We start from the raw sequence: 15,039 nt of genomic DNA, 5'->3' as shown, positions 1-15,039 counted from the left end.
TTATCTCAAATTACGTAATTTGGAATGCAGATGTTTTAATATGCTTGGTATAAAGGAGAATGAGGATTCAGAGAGGGTGTCTGTTCTCTTAAAGAATTTTTTTTAATTAAAGTTTACTTGATTTACAGTGTTGTGCCAATTTCTGCTGTACAGCAAAGTGACCCATTCATACAGATATATATATTCCCTTTCTCACATTATATCCCATCAGTGGTTCATCCCAAGAGACTGATATAGTTGCCTGTGTTGTACAGTAGGATCTCATTGCCTACTCATTCTAAATGTAATAGTTTGCAGCTACTAACCGCAAACTCACAGTCCATCCCATTCCCTCCCTCTTCCCCCTTGGCAACCACAAGTCTGTTCTCCATGTCTGAGTCTGTTTCTGTTCTGTAGACAGGTTCATCTGTGCCATATTTTAGATTCCACATATAAGTGACGGCATATGGTGTTTGTATTTGTCTTACTCTTTCTGACTGACTTCACTTAGTATGAGAATCTCTAGTTGCATCTATGTTGCATTATGTCCTCCATTTTTTTTTTTTTTTGCTTTTTTAGGGCTGCACCTGAGGCATATGGAAGTTCCCAGGCTAGGGGTCGAATCAGAGCTACAGCTGCTGGCCTACGCCACAGCCACAGCCACAGCAATGCGGAATCCAAGCCGCATCTGCAACCTATACCACAGCTCCTGGCAATGCCGTATCCTTAACCCACTGAGTGAGGGGCCCGGGATCGAACATAGATCCTCATGGATCCTAGTCAGGTTCTTTGACTGCTAAGCCATGAAGGGAACTCTTATTTCCTTCTTTTTTATGGCTAAGTGGTATTCCAAGGGTGTCTGTTCTTAAACAGGGCCTGGACATTTTCTTCCTGGCGTCTGGTGCATTTCTCTGAACATTAGTCCCGAGGTGTGTTAAGAGGTGGGCTCTCCAAGGGGGTTGGACTCATTCCTGTGTGCAGCAAATTACCAAGTGTGTGCATTTAATCCAAACCTACCAGGGGTTGTCAACCTCTGTTTTCTTCACCCCAGACTGATTTTTCTGAAACTGTTTTCTCAAAGGGCTGTGGAACACATGCTCTTTCAACAAGTGACTCATCTTTGTAAGCTTGTTTGTTTTTCTGGAGGCCTTGAGATCTGTGCAGTGGTGGATGACTTAACCCTCTTCGTTCAAACTCATGCTGGTCTGTGCACTTCCTTCCCCAGGTGGATGCACCCCTTCAAGATGGTGACACCCTCCTGAGAAGCAGGGCCACTTCCTGCAGGAAGGGACCTCTGCAGTGACTGGGCTGTTTCACCCCAGGGGCCTGCCGGCCTTTTCCTCATCAACAGCTGAAGTCCTTCAACCTGTTTCAGGTAGTTCTGGACCATCTCCTGTTGGCATATAGAATATTCTATTTCTGGCAGTACATTTTTCCTTGGAACAGCCCCATGGTTTTATCTGATTCCTGAAGCGGGGGTCTGTGGCCCCATTGAGAGTCGCCTCCCCTTTAGCCAGAGCTGTGACTATGTTTTGATGACTACCCACAGCTGTGACCATATATATGACAGTGGTTCCCAGAGCAGGTCTGAGTGTCTCAATTCCAGATCATCCCAGGTCCCTTCTCCATTTCACTAAATTTTTTTAGTCAAAATTTTTTTTTTACTGAAGTGTGGTGGATTTACAATATTGTGCTAATTTCCGCTGTACAGCAAATTGACCCAGTCAAACCTGTCTATCCATTCCCTTTCTTATATTATCTTCCATCATGGTGTGTCCCCATTTCACTTAATTTTCACCTTGCTCTCAAATTCTCGATTTCTGTCCCCTAGTCCCAGGAGACTCAGGCCAGTGGTACAGAGAGTGACACTTCCTGGGCCGTGTGGGTGCTGGCACCTGCCCTCCTCACCTGCCCTGGCCCTTGCTGGTCCCACATGAGTGCATCGAGTGGCAGGTCCCAGACCCACTCAGTCACTCCTTCCTTCCTCACTTGTCTCTGAGCGGGTCTTAGATGTGCCCCCTTCTGTCTCTCTGTCTGGCCGTCTCACACCCACACTGCCACTCATCTGGGCAGCCCCTCCCTGGTGGCCTTTTCTCCTCACCTCCCCCCATCTTCCATTTTTATTAACATGGATGCCACAATTTCCATCAAAAATGAAAATCTGATCATACAACACCCTGTGGCTTAAAATCTTGACATGACTGTTTTGTCTTCTACAAATTGCAGTCCCAGCTCCTCAGCCATGCCCTTCGCGTCCTTGGCATTTTCCATTTCTCCAGCTTTGCCCCTTGCCACCTTGCTTTTGATTTATGCTCCAGAATGTGATGGGTTTCCCCCATGCTCTCTGCACCATGAGGCTCTGGTATCACCTGGTCCATATTAGGCTCCTCTTCCCTCATGCCCAGGACACCTCTCTCCCCATGGACAGTCTGGCATCATGGTGTGACTCTATGGCCACTCTCCCTGCTGGCTGGTGAGCTCTATGAGCCAAGTCCTGGGTCATTACTGCTAGTTTTCCCCCCAGGACCAAGTATACATGTAGTAGACTTTAGTGTACAGTTGTTGATTCCTCAGGGAACAGAAATATTAGCAAAACTTACATCTGTCATCAGAGTGTGCGGTGATTGATAACAGCTATGATAGGACTGTGACCATTTGGCAGACAGTGTTCTTAGCCCTTCATATATGACAACTCTTTTAATCCTCATAACAGGCTTCAAGAACAAATACCGTTATCATCATCCTCGTTTTGTTGAAAGGGGGAACTGGAACACAGAGGCTGAGTTTTTATCTGATGTGCCATTGATGGGTCTGTGGGATGTAGCTTGTGATCATATGTGGCTGATACCTAAATTGTGACCATCTTGAAGAGTAGATTCTCCTTTCATATTTTACTTATTTTTTTGTTTCTTTTTATTTCATTTAATTAAAATTTTTTTTGAACTTATTTTTGTCCCTGGCACTAGCACTCTGCCTGGCATACAGTAAAACACAAATGATGTTGAGGGGTTTCCTGATTTTCCTGCCTTTCAAGGGCTGGCAGGGTGAGGGCTAGTCAAGTTAGGCTTCACCCTTGGAATTTCTGTGTTTAGGGCATAAGGGTGCTTTTGTTAATTTTTGTTGGGAACCTGTTTAATTTGGTCTTGGGTGGTCCTGCTTCCTCTTCACTGTTCTCACTCCCTAGGGCATGTGACCCTTAACCCCTATCCTATGGCCTGATGCTGATCCCTTTGCCCTGGGATCCTGGGGGCTGATAAGGATTCAGAGAGTTCCCTGCTGAGGGCAAGGAGCCTCTGCCACCCTCCCTGCTTCTTTTCAGAGCAGTTCCAGGGCAGGCAAAGTAACACCCAGACCTCTGGTGCTGGGCTTCCATGTTTTATAGGCTGTTAGCTAGGAAGGGGTCTGAGGTCATCCAGTGCATTGCCACCTGGACAGATGTGGAAACTGAGGCCCAGGAGGAGCTATGTCCATGATCACACGGGCCTTAGATGTGCATTTATTGAATGTGGTTTACCCACCATTGATTGGGAATTATATCTTGAGACACTGTATGAACTAAGCCTGGTACCTTCCTGTCTTCTTCCCTGCCTACTCACACAACAAGCCAGAGCCTGCAGCTCAGTGAACTAACAACTGGCAGAGGTCAGTCGATTTCGTAGCGTCTTTATTTCATTTTTAATAAACTAATATGAGTAATGGCAATGGTAATTGGGAAACGTTTTAAACCCTTTGTTTTCTTCCTTCTATCATAGAGATTTAAAACACACATCTTTGGGTTTACAGAAAGAGGAAATAAGCCAGACTGCAGGACTTCAAAGCCTTCTATCTTATCTCATAGTCTGAATGGAGTTTAAAGGCAAATATGATAATAATACTCTTAATGTAGACTAATTTGGGGGAAAGCTAATTTACATGAGAAAAATGACAGGATCTTTAAGGAATGTGGTCTTACTGCTCTGAAGTAGGGTGTGAAGCTTGAATCCATCCGGGGTAGGGATCCTTGTCCTTAGGCTGGGGGTAAATTGAGGAGACTAGAATGGGGGTGTCATGAATGCTTTGAATGTCTTTTTTCCCTTGCATTTGCAGGCACCCTTCAGAGATATTGCGAGTTTGGTTCCAGACCACCGTGGTCAAGCTTGTATTGCAAGAAAGTGAGTTACACGAAGTTTAATTTCCCAGGGCATATAAAAGTTAGATTTACATTATACTTTAGTCTATTAAATGAGCAGTAGCATTATGTCTACACAAGCAATGCACATGCCTTAACTAAAAAATGCTTTACTACTAAAAAGTGCTGACCGTCCTCTGAGCCTTCAGCGAGTCATAACCATTTTACTGGTAGAGGATCCTGCCTCAGTGTTGACAGCTACTGACTGAGCAGGGCGGTGGTTGCTAAAGGTTAGGGTGGCTGTGGCAATTTCTTAAGACAACAATGAAGTTTGCCCCTTCGATGGACTCTTCCTTCCATGTGGACACTGAGAGGCCATTGTAATATTATTAATTTCATCACTGGTGTGTCTCAGGGAAGAGGGAGACCCCAGGAGAGAACTGGGGGATGGCCAGTTGGTGGGGCAGTCAGAACACACACATGTATTCATTCACTTTGCTGTCTTATATGGACGTGGTTTGTGGCACTCCAGAAACAGTTACAATAGTAACATCAAAGGTCACTGAGCACAGATGAACATAACAAGTACAATAGTGAAAAAGTTTGAAATATTGTGAGAATACCAAAATGTGACATAGACATTGGAAAGGAGCAAATGCTGTTTGAAAAGTGGTGCCAATAGACTTGTTCCATGCAGGGTTGCCACAAACCTTCAATTTGTAACAACAACAGCAACATGGTATCTATGAAGTACTATAAAGCACAGCACAATAAAGTGAGGTCTGCTTGTGTTTAAAAAGCACATTGTAACATTTTTTATACCTTTTAATACCACTTCTTAGTTTCCAGCTAGTATTAAAATGATTGCATGTCATTAGAGTCTGAATGTGTGATGTCTTAGTTAAAATGTTTTTGTGCTTGCAATTACCTTATAACTGTAGATAAGAATATAGGCAAAGTTCAACTTCTGTAAAACAACTAAAAGGGCAGATTTTTTTTTTCAAAACATGAAATGATGTGGCCTGTTCTGAACATCGTGGACATTGTCCCAAAGGTCAGGGGTAGCTATTTATTCATTTTTTTTTTCACTTACTCTGTGAGCACTTACCAGGGGCTTCTGAGTCGCCAGGGCACTGCTGGATGTCGTGGGTGCAGTGATAGGCAAGTCATGGTTCCTGAACTGCGAGGCTTCCTGTCCTGGGATAACTGCAGCCCTGTGCTATGCATTAACACAGGTTGCTGTGGGGGCCCAGGGGAGGAAAACCTAGCCAGGCAAGGATTCTGGGGGCTCCCTGGGGCTGGTGGGAGGAGGATGACCTTGGCTGAGACCTGATGGACCGGGAGGTACCTTGACCACCAGGTAATGGGCAGAGGAAACAGCAAAGGCAAGGTTTCTGGGGTGGAGAAGAGGGCAAGGTGCGGGCTGATGCCCACAGACTGGGCTGAGGGAGAGGGAGGCAGAGGATTGAGTCTGGAGGGAGAGGTCAGAGGCTCAGCACAGAGGACCTATATGCTTTTGCTGAGGGGTGTGGACTGTTTGGAGTACACAGGGAGCCAGTGAAGGTGTTTGTGAATCCATACAGGATCTCTGGAGTGGATAGAAGCAGTAGGTTCATAGGCAGAGAGACCAGTAAGGAAGCAGTTGGCATAATTAATCCAGGCAGGAGCTGGTGATTGCTGAACTAAAGAGGCAGCCATCGTGAGTGTGAGTTAACTGGACAGGTTTGATGCTATCAGGAGATGAATTGGTTAGGGTTGGTGAGGACAGCTCTGGAGATGGCCAGAGATCAGGACACTAAGCCCAGGTCTCTTGTTGGGTGGGTAGGTATGTGCTGTGCCAGCCACTGGGGTGAGGAGCAGGTTGGTGGGGAGAATGAGTTTGGTTTGAGGCTTATAGAGTGTGAAGAAGTCAGGTGCCTTTGGATAGACTTGTGCCAAAGCTCACTGGAAGAATGAGATTGGAATTCACAGCACGTAATTGTAAGATCCCATTCAGGAGCAGCAGATGGAACATTCAGAAACATGAACATTAACTTCATTTGAGCTTGAGCAGTTGAGAGAGGGAGGTAAAATGGAGTAGTTTTTTTTAGTTTTTTTTTTTTTTTTCTTTTTTTTTTTTCAATTTCAATGGATATTATTTTAGGGACTTTATGGATAAGGCCAGGGCATGTTTTCCTTCCAGCATCGCTAAGTGCCTAATCTGATTACACCCCCCCGCCTTGTATGTTATGAAATTAAAACCATAGGCTACCAGGAACTCATTTTCATACATTGCCCTACAGCTGATGGATGCCCGTTGTAGCTGATGCTATGTTGATGTGGCCTCTAAACTATTCTGAGGGGCTGCAGAAGTTTTGTTTTTGCTTCTTTTTCTTTGTGATAAGATTCATACATCCTTGTTGTAGCAATTTTAGCTAGAAAAACCGCAAAGAAGGGGAAAACCAACCAACCATAAGAACCGATCCAATTTTAACTTACTGTTATTTCTTTTAATCTTTTTGGTGCATGTCTGTACAGTTATCCTGTTTTGTACCACTGGTTTAGTGTCTTACCTCACACAGTGATGGTGTGACCTTTAGCAGGATCTGGGAATATGGGGAGACTTTGCAGGTGGTCTCAGCAGTGGGTGGGGAACAAAGCCATGTAAGTAGAGGCCAGATGGTTTAGGGTCTAGTAAGTAGTCTGCTTTGCGTGTAGTGTAGATTAGATTTGGAAGCTCAGATGGAATGAATATTGGAAAGATGATGGAAATTTTGTTAATCTTAAGTTGGGTGAGTTTGTATCCAATTCTATCAAAAATCTCTATCTTCCTCTTCCCCACTTCCATTCAGAAAGTACATCATATGAATGATGTAGGGAGCCTAACCAGTTAGTGTGACTTGGTGTGGGTGGGGTCAGGTGGGGAATCAGTGTGCATAGTTTTATATATTTGGGGCTGGGGATAGTGACATTTAAAAATTTTTTCTTCATTCCTCTGTTTCTCCAGGAGAATATGAAAGTATTACTCAGGCTTGCCTGTTTCATAGTTGTACTGATGTCTTCTCTGGAGGCTGGTAAGTTAAGGATTTCCTTGTGTTTTTGTCTGATGAGAAAAATCTGTTATTTAGCATACAGGAATACTTTCCCTAACAGAGTCCTTCTTCTTACCTGTGTCTGTGGGCTCCTGGGAATAGAGCCTTCTGGTCACAGAACTGCAATGCTGCACACTCTTTCCTATCTTTACTTCTTCTTCTCTCACTTACGCATTGGGAAACTGAGGTCCAGTGAAGTTAAGAACCTAAGGTCATGCAGCTCGTTTCAGAGTAAGAGACTCAATCCAAATCTCCAATATCTAGTCCGGGCCTCTTGCCACTTTGTAGCTGATGGAAGAGTACAATACGGGAAATCCTGGCATTGCCTCGGAGAAAGTGATAAATGCAGTCTTTATGAACCCACAGCTAAAAGCCATCAAGAAATCAAGGGACTGTTCCTTGTTTTCTCTGTCCATTTTCTCTCTTCCTCTCTCTTGCTGAAGATGCCTTTGCACCCCTATTTTGTGACAGACACTAGCTTCTGGGGATGCAGTGATGAATAATCCAGACAGAAATATGTGCCTGCATGGGTTTACCTTCTAGTAGGGGAGAGAGGCAGTATACTGGAAAGTAAACATATGTTATGTCTCCCAGTGATAGGTAAACATAGATTATATCATATGGTGATAAGTATAGAAAGAAAAAAAAACAGGAAAGGAAGGTTAAAGTTTTGGGATTGGGGTAAATAGAAGGTTAAATTTTTTGATAGTATGGCCAGAAAAGGCCTCACAAAGTTGACTTTTGAGTTGAACCTGGGGGAGAGGGGAGCTATACAGATTATAAGGTTGGGGGTGAGGAAATATTCTAGGCAGCATGTACCAAGGCCCTGAGGCCACAAGTACTGGCACGTTCCAGGAATGGAAATCTGGTGCAGTTGGAGCAGACTGAAAGGTGAGGGACATGAAAAGGGATGAGGTCACTGGGGTAATGGGGGATGGTGATGAGTTGATCGTGTAGAGTCCTGTCGACCTTGCTAAAGATCTTGCCTTGTACTCTGAGTGAAATGGGAAGACTGCCTGGGTTCCCCCCTTAAAACCATAGAGGTGATCTAACATACATTTACAGGCTCATTTTAGTTCTTAAACTGTGAACAGATCATAGGGAGGCAAAGGCAGAAGCAGAGAGGCCAGATAGGTGGCCACTGGAACCATCCAGGCAAGCTATGATGGTAGCTTATTCAAGGGTGGTAAGGAGAAGTGAGTGGTCAAAATGTGCATATATTCTGAGGACAGCCAACAGGATTTTCTGATAGATTGGATGTGGGTGTGAGAGAAAGAGGAGAATCAAGGATGATTAATGGTAAAGGCCCGAGTAAGATGGAGTTGCCATTGATAGGGTGGGGGAAGGTTAAGTGTTCAGACTGGACATGTTGCATTTAGCTGTCCATTAGATGTAAAAATAGCAGTGTTGACTAAGCCATCTGGAGCCTGGGGGTTAGAGGTGACAAATTGGAGACTTTAGCAAGCAGCTGGTCTAGAGACTAAGATCGGGCCATCTGGGAGTGAGCGTGGTTAGAAGAGAACAGAACTTCAAGGACTGAACCCTGCAGGCCTCCTAGGATTGGTGGTCAGGCTCCCACTCCCCTGAGAACTAGTGAAAGACTGGCCTGAAATATAGGAGGAAAGCTAGACAAGTGGCCAGAAAGCCAATTGAAGAAAGTATTTCAAGGATAAGAAGGACACCTGTCCGATGCAGATATGTTAAGTGAGGTGATGGTCTGAGTGTTATTTATTGGGTTTTACAATATGAAAGTCATAGGTGACCTTGATCAGAACAATTTTGGTGGAGTGGTGGGGGGGCCAAACCCCAGATAAAGAGAAGAGTATGTTTAGCTGAGACCTTAAAATTTACTCTTTGATCACTGTGACTGTTGTTACTGCCACTCCTAGGAGCTGAATACTTAGGAGTCCTCACTTAGTGCAGGTATCATGCTGAGTGCCTAGCTACTTTTATTTCAATTCTGTTTAAAAAAAAGCCTTATAGAGGGCTCTAGGAGATATAAAATAAACAACCTATGTATAGTGTATTCAATTTGATGTGTTGACATACATACCCACCCCTGAAACCATCATCATAATTGAGATAATAATGAATATAAATCAGTTTGGACATAACTGGATAACAATAATATTACATCTTCTGATAAGAATATATGTCTTCATTTTTGGATCTCAAAATTTATTTAATTTTTTATAATTTAATAATTTTCATTAGATCAATGGTGTGATGCATATGCATCTTATTTTTTATTCCTTTAATTATATTCATAGTTGTACAACCATCATCACAACCTAATTTTAGAACATTCCCATCCCAAACCCCAGTCTATCCCTCCCCCTGCAATCTGTCTCTTGTGGTAAGCATAAGTTTTTCAAAGTCTGTGAGTTTGTTTCTATTCTACATGGATCATTGTATCCTTCTTTTAGATTCCACATGTAAGTGATAGCATATGAACTTTGTGTCTCACTGTCTAACTTCACTTAGCCTGTTAATTTCTAGTTCCATCCATGTTGCTGCAAATGCCATTCTTCTTCTTTTTTATGGCCGAGTAATATTCCATTGTGTATATGTACCACATCTTATTTATCCACTCTGTTGACGGACACTTAGTTTGCTTCCATGTCTCAGGTATTGTATATAGTGCTGCAGTGAACATTGGGGTACATGTATCTTTTCAGGTCATGGTCTTCTCCAAGTAGATGCCCAGGAAAGGAGTGGGATTGCTAGATGAAGTGGTAATTCTGTTTTGAGGAATCTCCATACTGTTTTCCACAGTGATTGTGCCAATTTACATTCCTACCAGCAGCATAGGAGTGTTCCCTTTTCTCCACACTCTCTCCAGCATTTATTGGTTGTAGACTTTTTGATGATGGCCATTCTGGCTGGTGTAAGATGGTACCTCATAGTAGTTTTGATTTGCATTTTTCTAATAATTAGTGATGTTGAACATCTTTTCTTATGTTTTTTGGCTACCTGAATGTCTTCTTTGTAGATTTATCTATTTAGATCTTCTACCCATTTTTTTATGGGGTTTTTTAGATATTGAGCTGTAGGAGGTCTTTATATAGTTTGGAGATTAATCCCTTGTTAGTCACTTCACTTGCAACTATTTTCTCCCATTCTGTCTGTGCGTTATCTTTTCATTTTGTTTAGGGTTTATTTTTTTAAAAGGGCTGTACCCATGGCATATGGAGGTTCCCAGGCTAGGGGTCCAATCAAAGCTGTAGCCACTGGCCTATGCCACAGCCACAGCAATGCCATATCTGAGCCACATCTGAGACCTACACCACAGCAACACCAGATCCTTAACCCACTGAACGAGGCCAGGGATTGAACCAATAACCTCATGGTTACTAGTCAGACTCATTTCGGCTGTACCACAATGGGAACTCCTCTTTAGGGTTTCCTTTGCTGTGCAAAAACTTAAGTTTAACTAGGTCCCATTTGTTTATTTTTTATTTATTGTCATTACTCTAGAAGGTGGATCTGAGAAGATAGTGCTGCAGTTTATGTCAGAGAGTATTTGGCCTATGTTTTCCTCTAAGAGTTTTATAGTATCCAGTCTTATATTTAGGTATTTAATCCATTTTGAGTTTATTTTTATATATGGTGTTAGAGACTGTTCTAATTTCATTCTTCTATAGCTGTCCAGTTTTCCCAGCACCACTTATTGAAAGGACTATCTCTTCTCCATTGTATTTTTGTGCCTCCTTTCTCATAGATTAGTTGAGTGTAGTTGTGTGGGTTTAATTCTGGGCTTTCTATCCTGTTCCACTGATCTGTATTTGTTTTTGTGCCAGCACCGTACTGTTTTTCATGACTGTAGCTTTGTGGTATGGTCTGAAGTCAGGGAGCCTGATTCCTCCAGCTCCATTTTTCTTTCTCAAGATTACTTTGGCTATTCTGGGTCTTTTGTGCTTCCGAACAAACTTTAAATATTTTGTTCTAGTTTTGTGAAAATTCCATTGACAATTTGATAGTGATTGAATTGAATCTTTAGATTGCCTTGGGTAGTATAGTCATTTTGACAACATTGATTCTTCCAATCCAAGAGCCAAGAGCATAGTATATCCTTCCATCTGTTTGTGACACTTCTGAATTCTTTCATCAGCATCAGTTTTCAGAGTATAAGTCTTTTGTCTCTTTAGGTAGGTTTATTCCTAGGTATTTTATTCTTTTAGATGCAATGGTAAATGGGATTGTTTCCTTGAATTCCCTTTCTGATCTTTCATTGTTAGTATATCAAAATGCAGTTGAATTCTGTGTATTAATTTTATATTTTGCAACTTTACCAAATTCATTGATGAGCTCCAACAGTTTTCTGGTAGTGTCTTTAGGATTTTCTAGGTATAGTTTAATGTCATCTACAAATAGTGATAATTTTACTTCTTCCTTTCCAATTTGGATTCCTTTTATTTCCTTTTCTTCTCTGGTGGCTAGAACTTCCAAAACCATGTTGAATAGTAGTGGTGAGATTGGACATCCTTGTCTTGTTTCTGATCTTAGCTATAATTCTTTCAGCACTGTGGAGGATGCTGTTAGCTGTAAGTTTGACATATATGACTTTTATTATGTTGAGATAGTCTCCCTCTAGCCCCACTTTTTTTTTAAAATCAGAAATAGGCATTGGATTTTGTCAAAAGCTTTTTCTGCATCTATGGAGAGGATCATATGGTTTTTATTCTTCAGTTTGTTAATGTGGTGTACCACACTGATTGATTTACATATATTAAAAAATCATTGTATCTCTAGGATAAATCCCATTTTTGATCATGGTGTACAATCCTTTTAACATATTGTTGGATGAGGTTTGCTAGTATTTTGCTGAGGATGTTTTGCATTGATGTTCATCAGTGATATTGGCCTGTAATTTTCTTTTTTTGTGGTATTTTTGGTTTTGGTATCAGGATGATGGTGGCCTCATAGAATGAGTTTGGGGGTGTTTCCTCCTCTGCAATTTTTTTTTGAAATAGTTTCAGAAGGATAGGTGTTAACTCTTCTCTAAGTGTTTGATAGAATTCACCTGTGAAGCCATCTGGTCTTGGACTTTTGTTTGTTGGAAGTTTTTTAATCAGTTTTCAGTTTTAGTTCTTGTGATTAGTCCATTCATCTTTTCTAATTCATCTTGGTTTAGTCTTGGAAGATTGTGCTTTACTAAGAATTTGCCCATTTCTTCTAGGTTGTCATTTTTATTGGCATATATTTGCTTATAGTAGTCTCTTATGATCCTTTGTGTTTCTGTGATGTCTGTTGTTACTTCTCCTTTTTCATTTCTAATTTTATTAATTTGAGACCTCTCTATTTTTTTCCTTAATGAGTCTGAAGGGTTTATCAATTTTGCTGATCTATTCAAAGAACTATCTTTTAGTTTCATTTATCTTTTCTATGGTTTTCTTCATTTCTATTTCATTGATTCTGCTCTGGTCTTTATGATTTCTTTCCTTCTGCTGATGTTGGGTTTTGTCTGTTTGAAGTGGGGCTCAGAGCTCTCTCTCTTGCGGATGAGCCTCTATTGTATAGTTTTGTGTTTTGTGTTTTTTAATTTAATTTTATTTTTTGATTATTTACCCAATAAACTTTTTTTTCTACTGTACAGCATGGTGACCCAGTTACACATACATGTACACATTGTATTGTATCTCATTATCATGCTCCATCATAAGTGATTAGACATATTTCCCAGTGCTACACAGCAGGATCTCATTGCTAATCCATTCCAAAGGCAATAGTTTGCATCCATTAACCCCAAGCTCCCAATCCACCCCACTACCTCCCCCTCCCCCTTGGCAACCACAAGTCTATTCTCCAAGTCCCTGATTTCCTTTTCTGTGGAAAGTTTCATTTGTGCCCTATATTAGATTCCAGTTTTAAGTGATATCATATGGTATTTGTCTTTCTCTTTCTGACTTACTTCATACAATATGAGAATGTCTAGTTCCATCCATGTTGCTGCAAATGGCATTATTTTGTTCTTTTTTATGGCTGAGTAGTATTCCATTGTGTATATATACCACATCTTCCTAATCCAGTCATCTGTCAACGGACATTTGGGTTGTTTCCATGTCTTGGCTATTGGGAATAGTGCTGCAGTGAACATGTGGGTGCATGTGTCTTTTTCAAAGATTTTTCTAGATATATGTCTAAGAGTGGGATTACTGGGTCATATGGTAGTTCTATGTATAGATTTCTAAGGTACCTCCATGGTCTTCTCCATAGTGGTTATACCATTTTACATGCCCACCAACAGTGCAGGATGGTTCCCTTTTCTCCAGACCCCATCCAGCATTTGTTATTTGTGGACTTCTTAATGATGGCCATTCTGACTGGTGTGAGGTGGTATCTTGTGGTAGTTTTGATTTGCATTTCTCTAATAATCAGGGATGTTGAGCATTTTTTTCATGTGCTTGTTGGCCATCTGTACCTCTTCCTTGGAAAATGTCTCATCAGGTCTTTTGCCCATTTTTCCTTTTTTTTTTTTTTTGCTGTTGAATTGCATAAGTTGTTTGTATATTCTAGAGATTAAGCCCTTGTCGGTTGCATCATTTGAAACTATTTTCTCCCATTCTGTCAGCTGTCTTTTTGTTTTCTTTTTGGTTTCCTTTGATGTGCAAAAGCTTGTCAGTTCAATTAGGTCCCATTGGTTTATGTTTGCTTTTATTTCTGTTGCTTTGGGAGACTGACTTGAGAAATATTCATAAGGTTGATATCAGAGAATGTTTTGCCTATGTTCTCGTCCAGGAGTTTGATGGTATCTTGTCTTACATTTAAGTCTTTAAGCCATTTTGAGTTTATTTTCATGCATGCTGTGAGGGTGTGTTCCAGTTTCACTGATTTACATGCAGCTGTCCAGTTTTCCTAGCAGCACTTGCTGAAAAGAGTGTCTTTTCTGCATTTTATTTTCTTGCCTCCTTTGGCAAAGATTAATTTCCTGTAGGTGTCTGGGTTTATTTCTGGGTTATGTGTTCTGTTCCATTGGTCTGTATGCTTGTTTTGGCACCAGGACCACACTGTCTTGATTATTGTGGCTTATAATATTGCCTGACGTCTGAGAGAATTATGCCTCCTGCTTGGCTTTTGTTCCTCAGGATTGCTTTGGCAATTCTGGGTCTTTTGTGGTTCCATATAAATGTTTGGATTGTTTGTTCTAGTTCTGTGAAAAATGTCATGGGTAATTTGATAGGGATTGCATTGAATCTGTAGATTGCTTTGGGTAGTATGGCCATTCTTACAATATTTTCAACCCAGGAGCATGGAATATCTTTCCATTTCTTTGCAACCTCTTTAATTTCCTTGATTAGTGTTTTATAGTTCTCAGCATAATAGTTTTTCACCACCTTGGTCAGCTTTATTACCAGGTATTTAATTTTTTGAGGTACAATTTTAAAAGGTATTATATTTTTGTATTCCTTTTTAATATTTTGTTGTTTGTATACAGAAATGCGACTGATTTTTGAATGTTAATCTTGTATCTTGCTACTTTGCTGAATTCGTTGATCAGTTTGAGTAGTTTTTGGGTTGAGTCCTTAGGGTTTTCTATATATAGTATCATGCCATCTGCATACAGTGACAATTTTATCTCTCCTCTCCAGATTTGGATACCCTTTATTTATTTTGTTTGTCTGATTGCTGTGGCTAGGACTTCCAACACTATGTTGAATAACAGTGGTGAGAGTGGGCATCCTTGTCTTGTTCCAGATTTCAGTGGGAAGGCTTTCACCTTTTCTCCATTGAGTATTATATTTGCTGTGGCTTAGTCATAAATGGCTTTTATTATGTCAAGATATGTTCCTTCTAGACCCACTTTGGTGAGAGTTTTTATCATGAATGGATGTTGCACTTTGTTAAATCTTTTTCTACATCTATTGAGATGATCATGGTTTT

General features: G+C 41.1%; 1 protein-coding gene across 1 annotated transcript in view; it reads left to right on the top strand.

The window, feature by feature from the left end:
* Nucleotides 1–15,039, top strand: part of IL1R1 (interleukin 1 receptor type 1) — a 96,916-nt gene that overhangs the window by 48,593 nt on the left and 33,284 nt on the right. The window contains 3 exon segments of the mRNA XM_047781349.1: nt 1,205–1,354; nt 4,066–4,130; nt 7,074–7,140. Coding sequence (XP_047637305.1) covers nt 7,080–7,140 — 61 coding nt within the window. The 5' untranslated portion in view covers nt 1,205–1,354; nt 4,066–4,130; nt 7,074–7,079.

This window comes from Phacochoerus africanus, chromosome 5 (assembly GCF_016906955.1).
Source record: "Phacochoerus africanus isolate WHEZ1 chromosome 5, ROS_Pafr_v1, whole genome shotgun sequence".
In the NCBI taxonomy this organism is placed as follows: domain Eukaryota; kingdom Metazoa; phylum Chordata; class Mammalia; order Artiodactyla; family Suidae; genus Phacochoerus; species Phacochoerus africanus.
The sequence above is the reverse complement of the archived record's forward strand: the minus strand, read 5'-3'. Positions and strand labels throughout refer to the sequence as shown.